The sequence below is a fragment of the Misgurnus anguillicaudatus genome, chromosome 2, assembly GCF_027580225.2.
Source record: "Misgurnus anguillicaudatus chromosome 2, ASM2758022v2, whole genome shotgun sequence".
Lineage (NCBI taxonomy): Eukaryota > Metazoa > Chordata > Actinopteri > Cypriniformes > Cobitidae > Misgurnus > Misgurnus anguillicaudatus.
Window position 1 is genome coordinate 41392787 of NC_073338.2, and position 16132 is coordinate 41408918.

At 38.1% G+C, this 16132-nt stretch overlaps 3 protein-coding genes across 6 annotated transcripts in view; 2 read left to right on the forward strand and 1 right to left on the reverse strand.

The window, feature by feature from the left end:
• LOC129442910 (CMP-N-acetylneuraminate-beta-galactosamide-alpha-2,3-sialyltransferase 2) overlaps nt 1-1689 on the forward strand; it is a 30641-nt gene extending 28952 nt beyond the window's left edge. For all 3 annotated transcript variants that reach the window (XM_055203229.2, XM_055203226.2, XM_055203227.2), the window contains 3 exons: nt 3-48; nt 175-294; nt 667-1689. In XM_055203229.2, the coding sequence (XP_055059204.1) occupies nt 3-48; nt 175-294; nt 667-837 (337 nt within the window). In that variant the 3' untranslated portion in view covers nt 838-1689. The remainder of the gene's footprint in view (nt 1-2; nt 49-174; nt 295-666) is intronic.
• A 3215-nt stretch (nt 1690-4904) lies between these two features.
• crha (corticotropin releasing hormone a) lies at nt 4905-6994 on the forward strand. The gene is made up of 2 exons (XM_055203233.2): nt 4905-5396; nt 5787-6994. Exon 2 carries the CDS (start codon nt 5807-5809, stop codon nt 6200-6202), a length of 396 nt encoding a protein of 131 aa, XP_055059208.1. The 5' UTR covers nt 4905-5396; nt 5787-5806; the 3' UTR covers nt 6203-6994.
• On the reverse strand, nt 6293-15993 carry trim55a (tripartite motif containing 55a). Of its 2 annotated transcripts, none has more exons than XM_055203232.2 (10): nt 15565-15993; nt 15173-15345; nt 12455-12632; nt 12126-12221; nt 11771-11916; nt 10863-10950; nt 8175-8197; nt 7638-7762; nt 7262-7551; nt 6293-6658 (listed from the first exon to the last, which is right to left on the reverse strand). In XM_055203232.2, the coding sequence occupies exons 1-10, from the start codon at nt 15727-15729 to the stop codon at nt 6578-6580; spliced, it is 1365 nt and encodes a 454-aa protein (XP_055059207.2). In that variant the 5' UTR covers nt 15730-15993; the 3' UTR covers nt 6293-6577. The 2 variants fall into 2 exon arrangements, with proteins under 2 accessions (XP_055059207.2, XP_055059206.2); XM_055203231.2 differs by having other exon boundaries at nt 12455-12635; nt 15565-15991.
• Nucleotides 15994-16132: the final 139 nt, after the last annotated feature.

Sequence of the window (16132 nt, forward strand, 5' to 3'; positions counted from 1 at the left end):
AGCACATACATTCCAGTGAAACCTTTCATACATGCAAATAAGCACAAGGTGAGTAGGTCAGACCATGTTGCCAATTTATTATATATTACATTTATTATAATATATTTTATATTTGAGGAAATTAATGCATACAATAAAATTGCCCTGACAGAAAGATCTGATGTTTGTATCTAGGTGATGATTCTCCATCCTGGATTTATAAAATATGTCCATGAGAGATGGCTGCACCGTCATGGCAGATATCCATCCACTGGCTTCGTTACATTAATCTTTGCCTTGCACGTCTGTGATGAGGTAAAACTATGATTGTCATATCTAAATGTGATGTTGCGGTTTACAATTGCATGGTCATATACTGTAAAATCTTACTGAAATCTCTTTCAGTACCATAACAATAATTTGCATTCAAATTTGCATTCATTCGCTATATTGAGAATAATGTGAGATTAAGTCTTTATTTTAGATGTTTGGTAGAGGTTTAATATCTATGCATTGGCTCAGGTGTTAATTTAGTTTTATATGTCCTTCATTCTAAAAGTTTATTATTAAAAATGCATCATTTATTTTGCTTCTGAGTTTAAATTGACAAAACAATCATTTTAAATGTGATCTGTTTACAGTCACATTATCTTACATTTGTAAATTATACCTTTCTGTAATGCACAGGTGAACGTTTTTGGATTTGAAGCTTCAAGTGACGGAACGTGGCACCATTACTTTGACGAAACTAATAATCACTATAATGGAGGCCCTCATGGTGGAGACTTTGAAAACAAAACAATGCATCAACTTCTTCAGAGAAAAAAGATTTCATTGTATAAAGGATTTACACTGTAAGCCCGGATAAGTTGAGTTTACTTAAAAAAATGACGCAAACTTAAACATAAAATTGTTGTTAGAACAACTTATAAGTTGAATAGACGTAATGTTTTAGTTTCCTTTAATATTCCTGCACTCTTAACCTGGATTAGTTGACATTATTAGAAATTTGCGAGGAAACCCGTTGCGTTTTACCACTTTATATTACTTTTTATGTTATAAATGGTATTATAAAACAAAATTAATGACTGACTTTAACTTCCAAAAACATTGAATAAATGTGATTCTCCACAGAAACGCACACAAAACTGTGTTTTTGACATACATTGTCAGTACTGTGCAGAGAAATACAATAAAATGTTCTGAACAGGGTTCATGTACGGAAACACTGATCACCTGAAAGATGACTTCACAAAATTATAAAATACAACAAAACAACATCAATAATATAAGAGTTTGAACCTATATGACATCAAAATATACATGCGCAAAGGATTATGGGTATTCCTCACAACATGAACTAATAATTTTAAGTAAATTTTACTTGAATGTTTTAGTTTAATGGATTTAAATGGACTAAACGTTTCAAAACACAAAATATTAAGTCATGTTTACTTCATTGTTTAAGTAAAGACAATATCTGGGTTAACAGTGTAAGAAAGGCATATAAATGTGTTTTGGCAATGTGTTAACACTATATTCTGCCTCTCGGTAATATTTAAATAATAAATATGGTATTCAATTCCATTGCTACGCATATGACAGTCAACTCTACATGTCCTTCAAATCCACCTTTCCTCCTTTTATCCTCTCAGACTGTGAAGAGTGGTTCACGTAAAGCTTTCTTAAATTAAATTGTGGTGAAACTAAGATCCTGTTAATCCAAATGTTCCTTTGTGATTTTTGATGATTCACTAGTACCCGTCTCTGCATAGGTTAAAACCTTGGGTGTCATATTTGATAGTATCTATCTTGTCATTTAAAATAATTAAAAGTGCATGTTTGAGCTGTCATACTGTAACTCAAAACAGCTTGGATTGACATACCTTACTAAAATATATCAATGCCATTGTTTTGTCTCAAGATGCACGCCAGTAATGTTTTGCATGATATGTTTATAAAAATGAATAACTAAGTCCTGAAATTTATCTAAATCCATCCGGGAAACCTCCCCAAAATGTTTTGTGGCCATGGTCCTTGATTTCTGTATAAACAATCAACTACAGTAGACTGCTGTGCCAATTTTGTGGCATAATTGGATAAACCTCTTCCAGTTTAAGTGAGCCAGAATAAACTGTGAATCAAACATTTTGTTGTTTATTCAAATATGGTTCATAGAGGGTTAGGTATAATATGATTGTTTGAAAGGTGTTTCATAACCTGTAAAAGAACAACAGGTGCTATTTGTGAAGGGGGAAAAACATTATAGCAACTTGTTTCTTTTACACTGTAAAAACATTTGCTGCCTTAATTTTTTTTGTTTAATCAACTAAGATTTACAATTCATGTTAACAAAGATGAGTTGTCACAACTTATAAAATATAGTTGAGAAAAGTCAACTTAATTTTATAAGTTATAACAACTCACCTGTAGTTATAACAACTCATCTCTAGTCAAGATAAATAATAGCAAGTTGAAATTACTTGTAAATCCGAGTTGATTCAACAAAAAATTTAAGGCAGCAAAGTATTTTTTACAGTGTACTGATTATTTTGATTGATAAGTTCCACCTCTCTGTTTGTCTCAAAGACCACCCAGCATCATGAAGTGCTTTAATGCAGCATATTTATTCCTCATTTTGAATAGTAATAAACAAATAAAATTTATATTTTTATTCCCAAAATTAAAATCAGCACATTCAACTTCTCTCCGAAGTCTTTCAGAAATTAATCAAGCGTAACACAAATAGGTTGTTTAAAAAATGAATATAAACTATTAATTGGTATTTTGATATTATGATAATGTCTTATATTTCTGAATCAGATTCGGCTCGTATTGATTCGGATGGTGACTTCTTTTTTTCGAGAGCGCTCGATGCGAAGTTCGTACTAACATGAATGTAGCCCGTCATGTGTGTGGTTCGAAATTTCAAAATATGTGTTCTGCATGTGAGTGATCCTATGTGCATCACGTGTCTTGTCAAAATAAGTGCCTGCTGCAGATGCGTCTAAATGATTCATGATAAAAGAGACGCTTGCGTTTGCCAGATACTCACATAATTTCATGTGTATTCAGAGTTTAATGTTAAGTGAGTGTCTTGCGTGTATTTTGTGAACGTGAGCGTCTCTTTTATCATAAACGGTCTCGACACGTGTGTAACAGGCACTTATTTTGACAAACAGGTGATGCACATGGTTTACATGACGCAACAAACACGTATTTTGAAAACGCAAGCAACACACGACACTCTGAACACTTATTTTGAATAAGCGCCTCTCGCGTGAGCAGTCATGAGTCGCCACTGTAAGGTAGCGTGATATTATCTTCTGTTGGGATCTTCCAAATATGGTAAGGAGCGTCACATTTCCGTGGCATGCCTGTGGTATTCGATCAATCACAACACACTGGATAGCTGGCCAACAATCGGAGCACACCACGCTTTCTCAGAACTATAAGCTTTGCAGAAAAATCTACGGGTTTCAGATAGGCGGGCCATAGAGAAGCAACAATAATGTATGGTATGTGGAAAACGTGTTTTTAAACCATAAACCACATGAACAAGTTACATAAACCAAATACACAAAATAATGTTCTTTTTAGCAATGTAATAGGGGCACTTTAACAAAACTGATGAAAAACAAACAGAGAACTACTAGCAAGAATGAGCTGTGTAACAACTACCGATACATGCCTGGATTTTGCATGCAACTTTTGATTTTAAAAATGTATACCAATAACATGAACATGTTAACAATATTCACTTACTCTCATGTTACAAATCTGTATACATTTATTTTTTCTGATGAACACAAAGGAAGATATTTTGAAGAATGTTTGTTTGTAACCAAGACGTTCATGAGCCCCATTCACCTACTATGGAAGTGAATGGGGCCCATGATTGGCTTTGCTACAAACATTCCTCAAAATATCTTCCTCAGCGTTCATCAAAACAAAGAAATATATACAGATTTATAACGACGTGAGAGTGAAAAAATACAGATTTTTCATTTTTGGGTGAACTATCCCTTTAACTACAAATACAACTTGTAAAGTGTTACCATTCCATCATGTAATCAACACTGTAAAAAAATCCGTAGAAATTACAGCTGGTTGCCAGTAATTTACTGTGGATTTAAATTTATGTTATTGAGTTTGCTCAAAGTTAAATAAATACCAAACATTAACAAGTCTTTATCTTTACAGAATACATTCAATAACAGCGTCATGCAAAGCATAGGAACCAAAATCATCATCAACCTCTTTCTGTTTTTTTGCTTCAGATTTTGTTTCCCAGAATGCTTTGCCTGATGCTGTTATTTTAGTTTTACTCTGTTAATGTTCAATGTTCATTTAACTTTGAACAAAATGTTGCCAGTAAATAACATAAATTTAAATCTACAGTAAGTTACATGGCAACCAGCTGCCAGTAACACTGTAATTTCTACGGAATTAAAGTCAACCGATTACAAGGTGTTTGGTTTAATTTCTTTTTTATTTCATTTATTTTTTGGGCTATGGTTAGATGTCTATTCAATTTTGTCAGCCCAGATTTTACCTTGTTTTATCCTGGAGTCTGAGTTGCGTTTGGAAGTGCATGTTCGCTTTAAGAAGGAAAGCAGGCAGCAAAACAAGCCTGCAATGTAGTTATATGACAAAGTCTAATGTCATTTAAATCTACTGACTTTAACTAAAGAAAGTAAAACTCTATTTACTGTAAAATATGGTATGATTTTGATGGATGAAAATGTATACAACATAATATATTTTTACAATATAACACAAACAGTTAAGTAAATGAACAATTATGATAATAAATTAAAAATATGAGAATCAAAAATATGGCTCCTACAGTGGCCTTTACAATATACATTTGAATGAATTTGTTTATTCAATGTAATATGTGTATTGTATTGGTTGATATAATAGGCTAAAATGTAGACCAACTTATCACGCCACCTGGGAGTCTTTTTAGTCTCTGCGCAATAATAATTGCGTGTCTAACTTAATGTTTTGCGCATTATTGCCAACAGTTTGAGCAGGTGCATGTGCGTTTTTCATTTCCTTATCAGCTGAGTCTCTCAACGGCCCTTTAATCAGATTCATTCACACAAATTACGTAAAACCCGGATAATTCAGTATGGAAATTTAATCTTCCACGAAACCAAACACGCAAAATGGAATAAGAGAGCAGTTTAAAGCATTTCTCGTGTTGGACTTAATCGAGACGCACAGCAAATTATTTGGCGAGTCATTCCGGTCCCTCTGTCATATTAGAAAGAGAACAGCATTCGCGCGCATGTGCATGTTATATAAATAAATCCCACCGATGCTCGCGCTCCAACCGCAGCCCGAGGTGCGACCGCGCGCGCGCTAAATTGCGAAACACTCGCAAAAACAAATCTGACACCCGCACTGAGGTAAGAGATATACATAGGCAACTTTTAACATAATGTATTATAACAAGGATCACGTTAACTCATTAGTACATATTTGTATAAAAAAATCTCAATAATGCTTATTGAAAGGAAAAAAAAGATTTTTCCACATTAAAAAATACTGTTTAGTAATAACTACAATATAGTGTATAAAATGTCTATTATGGTAGTGTTTTAAGCCTACTAAAATAAGTAAAAAAGTATGCAGTGGTATTTTTTCAGTTAATATTTAGCAAACTACAGTAAATACTAAAGTATACTCCAGGTTTTTTCAAGTGGATATGAGCAATAAAGAATATGTCAGATTTGTAGTACATAATGTATATGCAAGCCCTAGTTTTGCATGTCCACTTATATATCACAATTATCCAGATTCCCGTGACTTTCTCTCAATGAAGCTGCACGTGCTGCTTGTGGTATCTGTGGGTGTGATCGTCTCGCGCTCTGAGTCCGCTCGCGTACCTACAGTCACGCAGATGCCGCTACTGATGCGCTTAGGAGAGGAATATTTCATCAGGTTGGACAACGCGCCAGACCGGAGACCACCGCCGCGCACCGAGGCTCTTCAGCTACAGCTTACGCAGAGGCTGTTAGGAGGTAAAGTCGGGAGTGTCGGTAACAGAATCACGGACAGCCAGGAGGAGCGTGACCGCCGTTCGGAGGATCCGGCCATCTCTCTGGATCTGACGTTCCACCTGTTGCGCGAGGTGCTACAGATGGCACGAGCCGAGAAACTTGCGCAGCGCGCAAACAGCAATCGCAAAATGATGGACTTTTTCGGGAAATAACATTGATGAGTGTTGTCATTCATTTTGTGTGTGCGAATTCTTTTAGATAAGTGACTTTATTTTCAACATGATTTCAAGAAAAATGTAAAGTTTTATAAATTAATTCATAAATCGTCTTTTATTAATGTTTTTCAATCAGCTACAGTAGTATTTCAGCTGCTTATTAGCTATTTATATTAAATAATTGTGATTTTACCATTTCAATCACTGTCTAGCTATGAAATGCATATTTATGCTTGTCATCAACTCATAAAATTATAGTTATATTATATTAAAGTACAACAGGCATTTCTGGAACGTCTTAAGCAAGCAGTGATGTACGCATGGGTTTCTTCCCCAAGACTGCCATCACAATGAGGTTGCAGTTTTACAAACTTATTTTGGCGTATTTAACCAGGAAAAAGAGAAAACATGCCGTGGTCCATCCTCAGATGTCTGGCTGGGACTGGCAGTTACCTAAATGTAGGATTAACAGAAAGATTGAGATATTAAGATGCATTAAAACAGCAATTTGCATATATGTGGTCATATGATGAAGTGAATAAAACAATAAAAAGATAGCAAGTTAGGGTTTGATGTTAAAAGTTTGCAGAAAAAAATCTAATTTGGATAGGTGCCCATATTTTGGCTTCTAAGGTCAGATTAAGTTTAGCCTGATGAAAGCTGTTGGCAAAAGTTGGTATTGTTATTATTATTACGTTTTTTTTTTCATATTTTGTTCATAAAATTGCTAAATAATATTTAAATATTGTTGCTTGGGCACTTACAATGAAATAAATCTTATGCACCAGACATTTTCACCCCTTTCTGTTAACATTAAAGATCACTAGACTGCATTTTCTGCAAGGTGAACTGACTTGCTTTCACTTAATAGAACAGTTTAGCATCATTTTTAAGTAATTAACATTTTTTATTATGGATCAGTTCTGGTCACGGTAGTGGCACTATAGATTTTTAGGAATTTCATTTCCAAGGTCTCACAACATGGATATAAGTTGCGGAGATGGCAAAATGAAAATCAAAACCAAAAAAGAGAAGACATTATCGTGTAAATCTTACTTGAGCACGTGTGTCTGTGGAAGGGTTGTGGCCAGGAACTGGAGTGGGCGTGACCGAGGGCGCAGTCTCTGCCGGTGGGATATTCAATGATTGATTTGATTTTGATGTTATCTTGGAGGACTCGGCTTCCAGCGGTGGGGAGTTTGATACAGGGATTTTTTTCGGCTGAGCAGGGGTGGGTGTAGATGCCGAAGTTGCTTGTGTCTCAGGTTTAACAGTTTCACCTGGTATTTCTTCATCAGTATCATCATCATCATCATCTTCTTCACTGTCATCATCATCATCATCATCTACAGTAGAAAGAGAAAAAGATATCTTATAAGTAAACAGATGACAACCAAACTGGTGCATTGGGATAGGATTAGGGCTGGCTTACCCTTTGTGAATTCAATTTTGAGTATTGCTTTTTTTTCCTTCTTGAAGTTTGCCGTAAAATGATCCATATTCTCATATCCACGCTCCACCTTTTCCAAATGAGACACATTTTTGCCTTCTTCTATCCTGACAGACACAGCAAAAATTAATGAATATACAACACCAAGACATAGAAGTGGGAAACAGAAGTGGGAAGAGCAACCTCTTCTTTACGCTACATTAGCAATACGCACGCTTATAATGTTGATTCATAGCCGCATCAAATTTAGCTGCTTGTGCTATCGTGTATTATGTTGTGCTATCTGTCGTTTTTCTGTGCTTTCCACTGCTTCTATTAATGTAAAGCTGCTTTGAAACAATCACCAATTGTGAAAAGCGCTATATAAATAAAATTGAATTGAATTGAATTGAACTGTAACTTTGAGATACTTTCATGATTATAACTGCAGTTGTGATTGATTGATTGATTGATTGATTGATTGATTGATTGATTGATTGATTGATTGATTGAATGACTGAATGACTGAATCTGACTTACTGTTGTAGTAGTGGCTTTGCATTCTGTTGAAAAAATACACAGATTAGAGAACACATACTTCAAATATAACACATGATGTATATTTAATAGGGGTGCTCCGAAAAAATGGCGATACACACTAATAATACATGTCCGATAACTATTCTGAATCGCACAACCGATATTATTCACAGCTATTTCATGTACTACGGCTTTTAAACGGTAAGTCCTTATCGATCTAAAATTACTGTGAGTTTGAGTCGTTTAAAACATGCATTTGAAAAAGCAACACTCGTCAAACATAATTATTATACATATTCTTTATGATTATGAAAATACCTGAAAAGTTTTGAAGAACAGCAATATAAATATATCCTTAAAGAGACACTGCACTTTTTTAAAATAGGCTAATTTTCCAGCTCCCCTAGAGTTAAACATTTGATTCTTACCGTTTTGGAATCCATTCAGCTGATCTCCTGGTCTGGCGCTAGCACTTTTAGCATAGCTTAGCATAATTCATTGAATCTGATTAGACCATTAGCATCGCGCTAAAAAATAACCAAAGAGTTTTCAAATTTTTCCTTTTTAAAACTTGACTCTTCTTATCGTGCACTAAGACCGACGGAAAATTAAAAGTTGTGATTTTCTAGGCAGATATAACTAGGAACTATACTCTCATTTTGCCGTAATAATCAAGGACTTTGCTGCCGTATCATGGCCGCAGCAGGCGCAATGACAGCCCACTGCAGCCATGATACGGCAGCAAAGTCCTTGATTATTACGCCAGAACGAGAGTATAGAGACAGAGCGCAGTTATGCCAATCCGAAAACCACGCCCACCGAGGGGAAGCAATCCAACCGTCTCCATTGACCCTGCACTGCGAGAGGCCGCCTCCCTGCCATTCCCGGCCCACAACAAAAAACTGAATAATGCCCAAAAGCTGCGGTGCGACAATGTGTACAGCCAACAAGCCAAAAAACCCAGAAATAAGTTTTCATAAGCTGTCGAGCCCCAAAACTCAGCCTTCAAGGAGAAAAAAGTGGATAGCTGACTATGTTTCCCTCTAGTGGGCACAGTTCTACTAATAGTAGTACTATGAAAAGTTGCCTGTTTTCCACTTTTGTGTCTTTAAATGCTCGTTTTTTTGGGGTCGACAGCTTATAAAAACGTATTTCTGTCTTTCTTTGGCTTGTTAGCTCTACACCCTGTCACACTGCAGCTTTTAGGCATAATTCAGTTTTTTGTTATTAGCCAGAAATGACAAAGAGGCAGCCCCCCGCAACACAAAGTCAACGGAGAAGGACGGACCGTATTCCCCCCGGTGGGCGTGGCTTCCAGGTTATGACGCGGTGCGCTCTGTCTCTATAGTTCCCAGTCACATCAGCCCAGAAAACCGCAACTTCCAACCCTCCGTCGGTCCTAGTACACAATGTAACTACAGAAGAGTCAAGTTTTAAAGGACAAGTTCGGTATTTTACACTCAAAGCCCTGTTCTCAGACTGTTCACGACGAAATAGAACGGTTTTGACCGAAACCTCGACATATGCGGCTGCCCCGAGAATTTTTGGGCATTTGTTGTCCCACCTTCCACCTCCACAATGGGTGTCCAGATGCACTGGAACAACCCCTCCCAAAATGCATCAAAATCTCGTCCACAAAGACCTGAAACTCACCGAGTGGCCAGGGGCGCCCACCGACACGCTCACACAAAAATCGCCGCAAAATACGCACTCCAACAGTTTTTATCCTAGTTTTTGCCAACTCCATTGACTATTATTAGATGTGCTGTGAGGTACGGTATTACTCCGCGCCGGGAACGTTGTTTGTATTCTTGCAATTCGCAAAGGTGGATTATCGCCACCACCTGGACTGGAGTGTTTATTATTCAAGCTCTCAACGGAAGAATGTACGGGTGTGACGCGTTTGGAAAAATAGGTCCACAAGTTAACAACGAATGCTAAAACACATGTTGGAAAGCATCTTTTGCAGCGATTTTTTTGTGTGAGCACACCAGCCAACACCCCTGACCACTCGGCGAGCCCCACGTCCCCGCAAACGAAAGTTCAACGCATTCTAGGAAGTATTGCTCCAGTGCACCCACACACACACAGCAGAGACTGGAGGTGAATCAACAAATACCCGAAAATTGTCGAAATTTCAGTCAAAACCACTCCACCTCACCACAAACAATCCGAAAACAGTGCTCTAAGTGTAAAATACCGAGCTCGTCCTTTAAATAGAAAAATATTGAAACGCTTTGGTTATTTTTTAGCGCGATGCTAATGGTCTAATCAGATTCAATGGATTATGCTAAGCTATGCTAAAAGTGGTACCGCCAGACCAGAGATCATCCGAATGGATTCCAAAAGGCAAAAAAGAAATGTTTCACTCCAGGGGAGCTGACAAACCAGCACACTTTCAAAAAAAAGTGGAGTGTCCCTTCAAGCCATTTCCTGGAGCTGCATGTCATAGGCTGGGTCAGCATTCCAAGGCAGCCTTCCAAGGCAGGAAGGCATCAAGCCATGTCCAAATCCAGTGTTAGGTTTACTTCCTGACTCTTGAGATCTTGTCCCACAATTCTATGTGTGTAGGATGTAGCGTCATTTCACCGTATTTCATTGAGAAGCATAGCAAGTATCATCGGCCGATCGATCGGAGCATTCCTAATATTTAAGTGTTAAAAATGGCACACTGTATAAACATGTGACCTGTAAGAAGGTGGCCATCTCAGATTCCTCCATAGTCTGAATTCCCGTCTCCACTAATTTGGCAGAATTATCCAGGTGCTCTCTGTACCTGCACAACGTGGTTAGCAGGTTGAGTAATACAGTTATAGGGTTAAAATCAATTTTGCAAGGCCTCAGGGCTCAGTCACACCAAAAGCGTTTATGGCAGTTGCAGGCGCCTTTTTTGAATGATATTCTATGGGCAGGGCGCGTTTGCACACTGTTTATGCGCGCCGAGCGCCTTGCGGTTTTCTGCCGCCTGCCGCGCACACGTTTTTGAAGGAGCGCTGAGAGCGGAGAAGCGCCTGACGTCATTCGCGTCTTCCATTGTCCAATCGAATGAGGGGAGAGGCGGGACTTACGTTGTGGTGAGGGAAGTTTACAGTTGCGTTGAAGAACCGGACTCCACTTGCTCACTCTCTCCTGCGTGCTTGTGCACCTCTCACCCTCAAACAAGGTCAGAGCAAGCGCCCTATTTTTAAAGTTTCTGCTAATATGACAGTTAACAGCAAAAGAGCGCTAACGCTTCAATATTTGATTGACAAGACAGCTGACTCGGTGGTTGCTTAGCAATATGAAAAGCCGCGCCGCACTGCTCTTTTTTAATAAAGGCAGTGCGTCGCGCCTTGCGTTTGCAAGCGTTTAAAGCGCTTTTGGTGTGACTGGCCCCTTACACTTCACCAAACATTATTAGTAATTTATTTATATGATTTTTTTTACATCTCTTGCAAATTTCCCTTTATACTTCAAATCCAATGTGCGTTTTATCAGAACAAAATAAAAGCTTTTCTTTAAATCATTTCTTGAGTAAAACTTACATTACCTGTCATCATGACCTTAACTGTTCTTATTGCGGTTTATATTTGTTTATGGTGAATATTTGTGCGTACTTGCGCTGCAGGCCGCTGATATAATCGAGTTTCTCTTGTTGTTCTGCATTGATCTTCAGTGTGAGTTCCCCTCTGCGCTCCTCCACCAGTGCGTACAGACGATCAAACCACTCACATACGCGAGACTTCTGCCTACGTCCATTTTCCTCCACAGACACACACTTACACCATTACTAAAACCGAAATGTAGGAACTGAAAGTTACAAGGAACAGGTGAACAACTAAGAATACACTCATTACTGCACACAAATACTTTGTTTTAACTTTGTTTTTTACTTGTCAGACCCCAGGAAGAATAGCCACTACCTTGTTAATGACTAATGGGGATCCAACTAAATAAAAAATACACACTCACCTCCACAGATCTGCAGCTCTCTTCCAGCTGACTAATGATACCCTGAATTCTGTCATTGTTTCCAAGTAACACGCTTAAACCATCTGACAACTCTGTCTGCACACATAAAAAACACATAAAAACACAAAAAGACACATTCATGATAAAGGCAAATTATTACAAACCAATCATCAGAGAGAAAGAAAAATTTTCCATAAAGAACATCCGCAAAACTTTCATTGTAGTGATAAAATGTTTGGGGGACCAAAAATGGTTCTTGAAATAAACCCATTTCAGCACTTTAATATTTAAGAGTGTAAAGGGAGGTGGGAAGGGGTCAGGAATCTTACTTTTTGAGTCTCAAAGACAGATTTAAGCGGAGCGACTTCACAGGACTGATGACGTCCGAACACTTTACATAATGAACAAGTGGGAACAGAGCAGGTCACGCAGTATATATTAATCTTTTCATCCTGATGCTCCTCACAAATCAACTCGTCGTTCTTCAAAGCCGGCTCTGGCTTACTGCTGCTAAAGAAGAGATAAACAATGCACTATTACAGACCATAATGTAAGAAACCCCAGATACTGTACATTTTAGGCAGACCCACACATAACTGTATAGAGGTTTAGCTGACATAAATGGTGGTCCTTATTAATATTAAAGGCTCGTAAATCATGTTTTACTCATAATGGAATAAAACCATCAGGTTTGTGTGAGAGTAGCGTTTAGCGGAATTGAAAACATCCCTTTCTTGCTTTGAAAACATTAGTCTATTGTCTAAGTTTTTCCGAAATGCCCTAGTGAAACAAACCTGTGTTTGTGTCTGTGTGTGTTGCGAAAACTGATAAACACAAATAGTGTATCTGCTTCAATTGATATAGCTCGTGGCCTACTCACAAATATACAGTTGTGTTCAAAATTATTCAACCCCAACTGAAATTGATTGTTTTGGCCGGTTTGACATTGATTTTGATCATTCAGTCATCCTGCTTACAATTACATCAAAGAGGCATGTGTAGGTCAGACAAATATAACATAACATTTATAATGAAATAACCACAAATGTCTTTTCTGTGCTCACATCATTATCAGTTTTATTCAACCACCAAGTGACATTCAATCTTAGTACTTAGTACAACATCCTTTTACAGTTAAAACAGCTTTTAAACGTGAAGCATAGCTTGACACAAGTGTCTTGCAGCGATCTACGGGTATCTTCGCCCATTCATCATGGGCAAAAGCCTCCAGTTCAGTCACATTCTTAGGCTTGCGGACTGCAACTGCTTTCTTTAAGTCCCACCAGAGGTTCTCAATCGGATTTAAGTCTGGTGACTGCGATGGCCACTTCAAAATGTTCCAGCCTTTTTTCTGCAACCATGCTCTAGTGGATTTGGAGGTATGCTTGGGATCATTGTCCTGTTGAAAGGTCCAACGTCTCCCAAGCCTCAGGTTTGTGACGGACTGCATCACATTGCCATCAATATCTCCTGGTACTGAAGAGAATTCATGGTACCTTGCACACGCTGAAGTTTCCCTGTACCTGCAGAAGCAAAACAGCCCCAAAGCATGATTGACCCCCCACCATGCTTCACAGTAGGCAAGGTGTTCTTTTCTTCATAGGCCTTGTTTTTTCCTCCTCCAAACATAGCGTTGATCCATGGGCCCAAACAGTTCTAATTTTCCACAGAACACTATCCCAAAACTTCTGTGGTTTGTCCACATGACTTTTGGCATACTGCAGTCGACTGTTCTTATTCTTTGGAGACAGCAAGGGGGTGCGCCTGGGAGTTCTGGCATGGAGGCCTTCAGTACGCAGGGTGCGCCGTATTGTCTGAGCAGAAACTTCAGTACCCACATCTGACAAATCTTTTCTCAGTTCCTCAGCAGTCACACGGGGACTTTTTTCCACTCTACGCTTCAGATAGCGCACAGCAGTCGCAGTTAGCATCTTTTTTCTGCCACGACCAGGAAGCGTTTCAACAGTGCCCTTTGCCTTGAATTTGCGAATGATGCTTCCTATGGTGTCTCTTGGTATGTTTAACATCTTTGCAATCTTCTTATAGCCATTGCCCTTCCTGTGAAGATTAATCACCTCTTCTCTTGTCTTCCTGGACCATTCTTTTGACTTCACCATGTTTGTAACCACACCAGTAAATGTTTAGAAGGAGTTGAGTATCACAGTCATTTTAAAGCTGCCTAATTGGTCCTTATTAGGCTTTATTGCTGTTCCCTGACATCCACAGGTGTTTTCAATACCTGATTGAAAACACTTCAATGAACCTCTGTTCTTCAGAGTGGTAGTTCTTTAAGGGGTTGAATAATTGTGTCAATGAAGAATTCACAAAAGAAACATTTACTACTATATTACAAAACCAATTGATGTCATTTTAGTTGCATATGGTTCTTTAAGAAGTCATTGTAGGATTTCATTCTGAATACAATTACAAATGTACACTAAATTCCCTAAAATCCTTAACAGCATTGGGGGGTTGAATAATTTTGAACACAACTGTAGCTTTACCCACATACAAACCAACCTTACCTCAAGGCATTTCATGGTATAGTCACGAAATATTAGATTTTTTTAGCACAAACTCAACATGATTTTTTTTATAAATAGATTGTATATTGTTTTTTTTTCTTCTTTTTTTTAAATAAAGGTCGCTTGGGGTTTGGGTTAGAATGTAATTTTATGTGTTGGTTTCTACATGTTTTTCTTCCAATTTTTTTTACTTTTTTCACTTGGGGTTTGGCTTAGAGTTGGGGTTTGGGTCTGAAATGTAGTTATTCTAACCCCAACCCCAAGCTACAATGTTAAAAAAAATTGAAAAATTAGAAAACAATACATAAAATGAAATTCATGCTCAATGACATGGAAGAAAAACAGAAAATCGTGTCCATAAACATGAATCAATACATTAAATATTTGGTGACGATACTACGATTTGCCATAATATTGGACTGTACAAACATTTTTTGGGGAAGAAATTAGTTATTTATTTACTTATTTATTTGGCTGCAAGACATGTTGAGAAAACAAAGGTGGCAGCCATATTAATGTTACCTGCTGGTTTCTTGTTTGTACATATCTATGATGTTCTCCACCAGCAGGTTCCTCTGCAGGCCATACACTCCATGTCTATCCAGAACCACTTCATGTCTACAGGATGGGCAGCGGAACCGGCCGCCAGAACCCAAAGAAGAACCTCCCCGTGTAGGCAAGTAGGGGTTTGAGGCCTAATACACACAGATGCACACATATTTATGCATTTGGCATATGCTTTTAACCAATTAAGAGACTAACAGTAAATTAAATCCATTTATTTTTCATCAGCATGTGTGTTCCCTGGGGATCGAACCCATGACCTTTGCCTTTCCAACTTAATGCTGTATAACACAAACATAATAAAAAGTGTAATATCATTTTGATATTAAAAAATAGGATATTTATGGTACCTGAAAGATGTCGTTGGCACATTTGCGGCAGAGGTTGTGTTGGCACGGTAAGATCACCACCGGTTTGGTAAAGATCTCTAGGCAGATAGGACAAATCAGCTGCCTCTCCAAACTTTCCATGGTCTCGCGCTTTCTATGATACGTGTATTCCAAACTCACGCTCATTACGCGGAGCGCACGCGGAATATGCGCTGCGATTTGTTTGTTTTCACGGTTCAGCGAATGAAATAAGAATTAAGTTGTAACGTCTTTTTTACGTATAACGTTAGGGCCTGTAAGTCGCGAGCGTCGAAACGGTTCGTCACCCTTCTCCACGCGCCTGTGTCAGGTCTGTTTTTAGCATTGGCACGTCAAGGTTGCCATGATTACGTGACCATATATGAAATGTCTACAGCGCGAGACTGGCCATCTGTTTTTGCCCCTCCTCAAACTCTCGAACCTGCAATTCCCCGGAACCAGAAGCTCGCCCATTACTGCTACAACGATCTTAGTTTAATTTACGCATTTGCTAAAAGCGTTTATCCAAAGCTAATTGATTTACAGTTCATTGAATATATCAGTGTGTGTT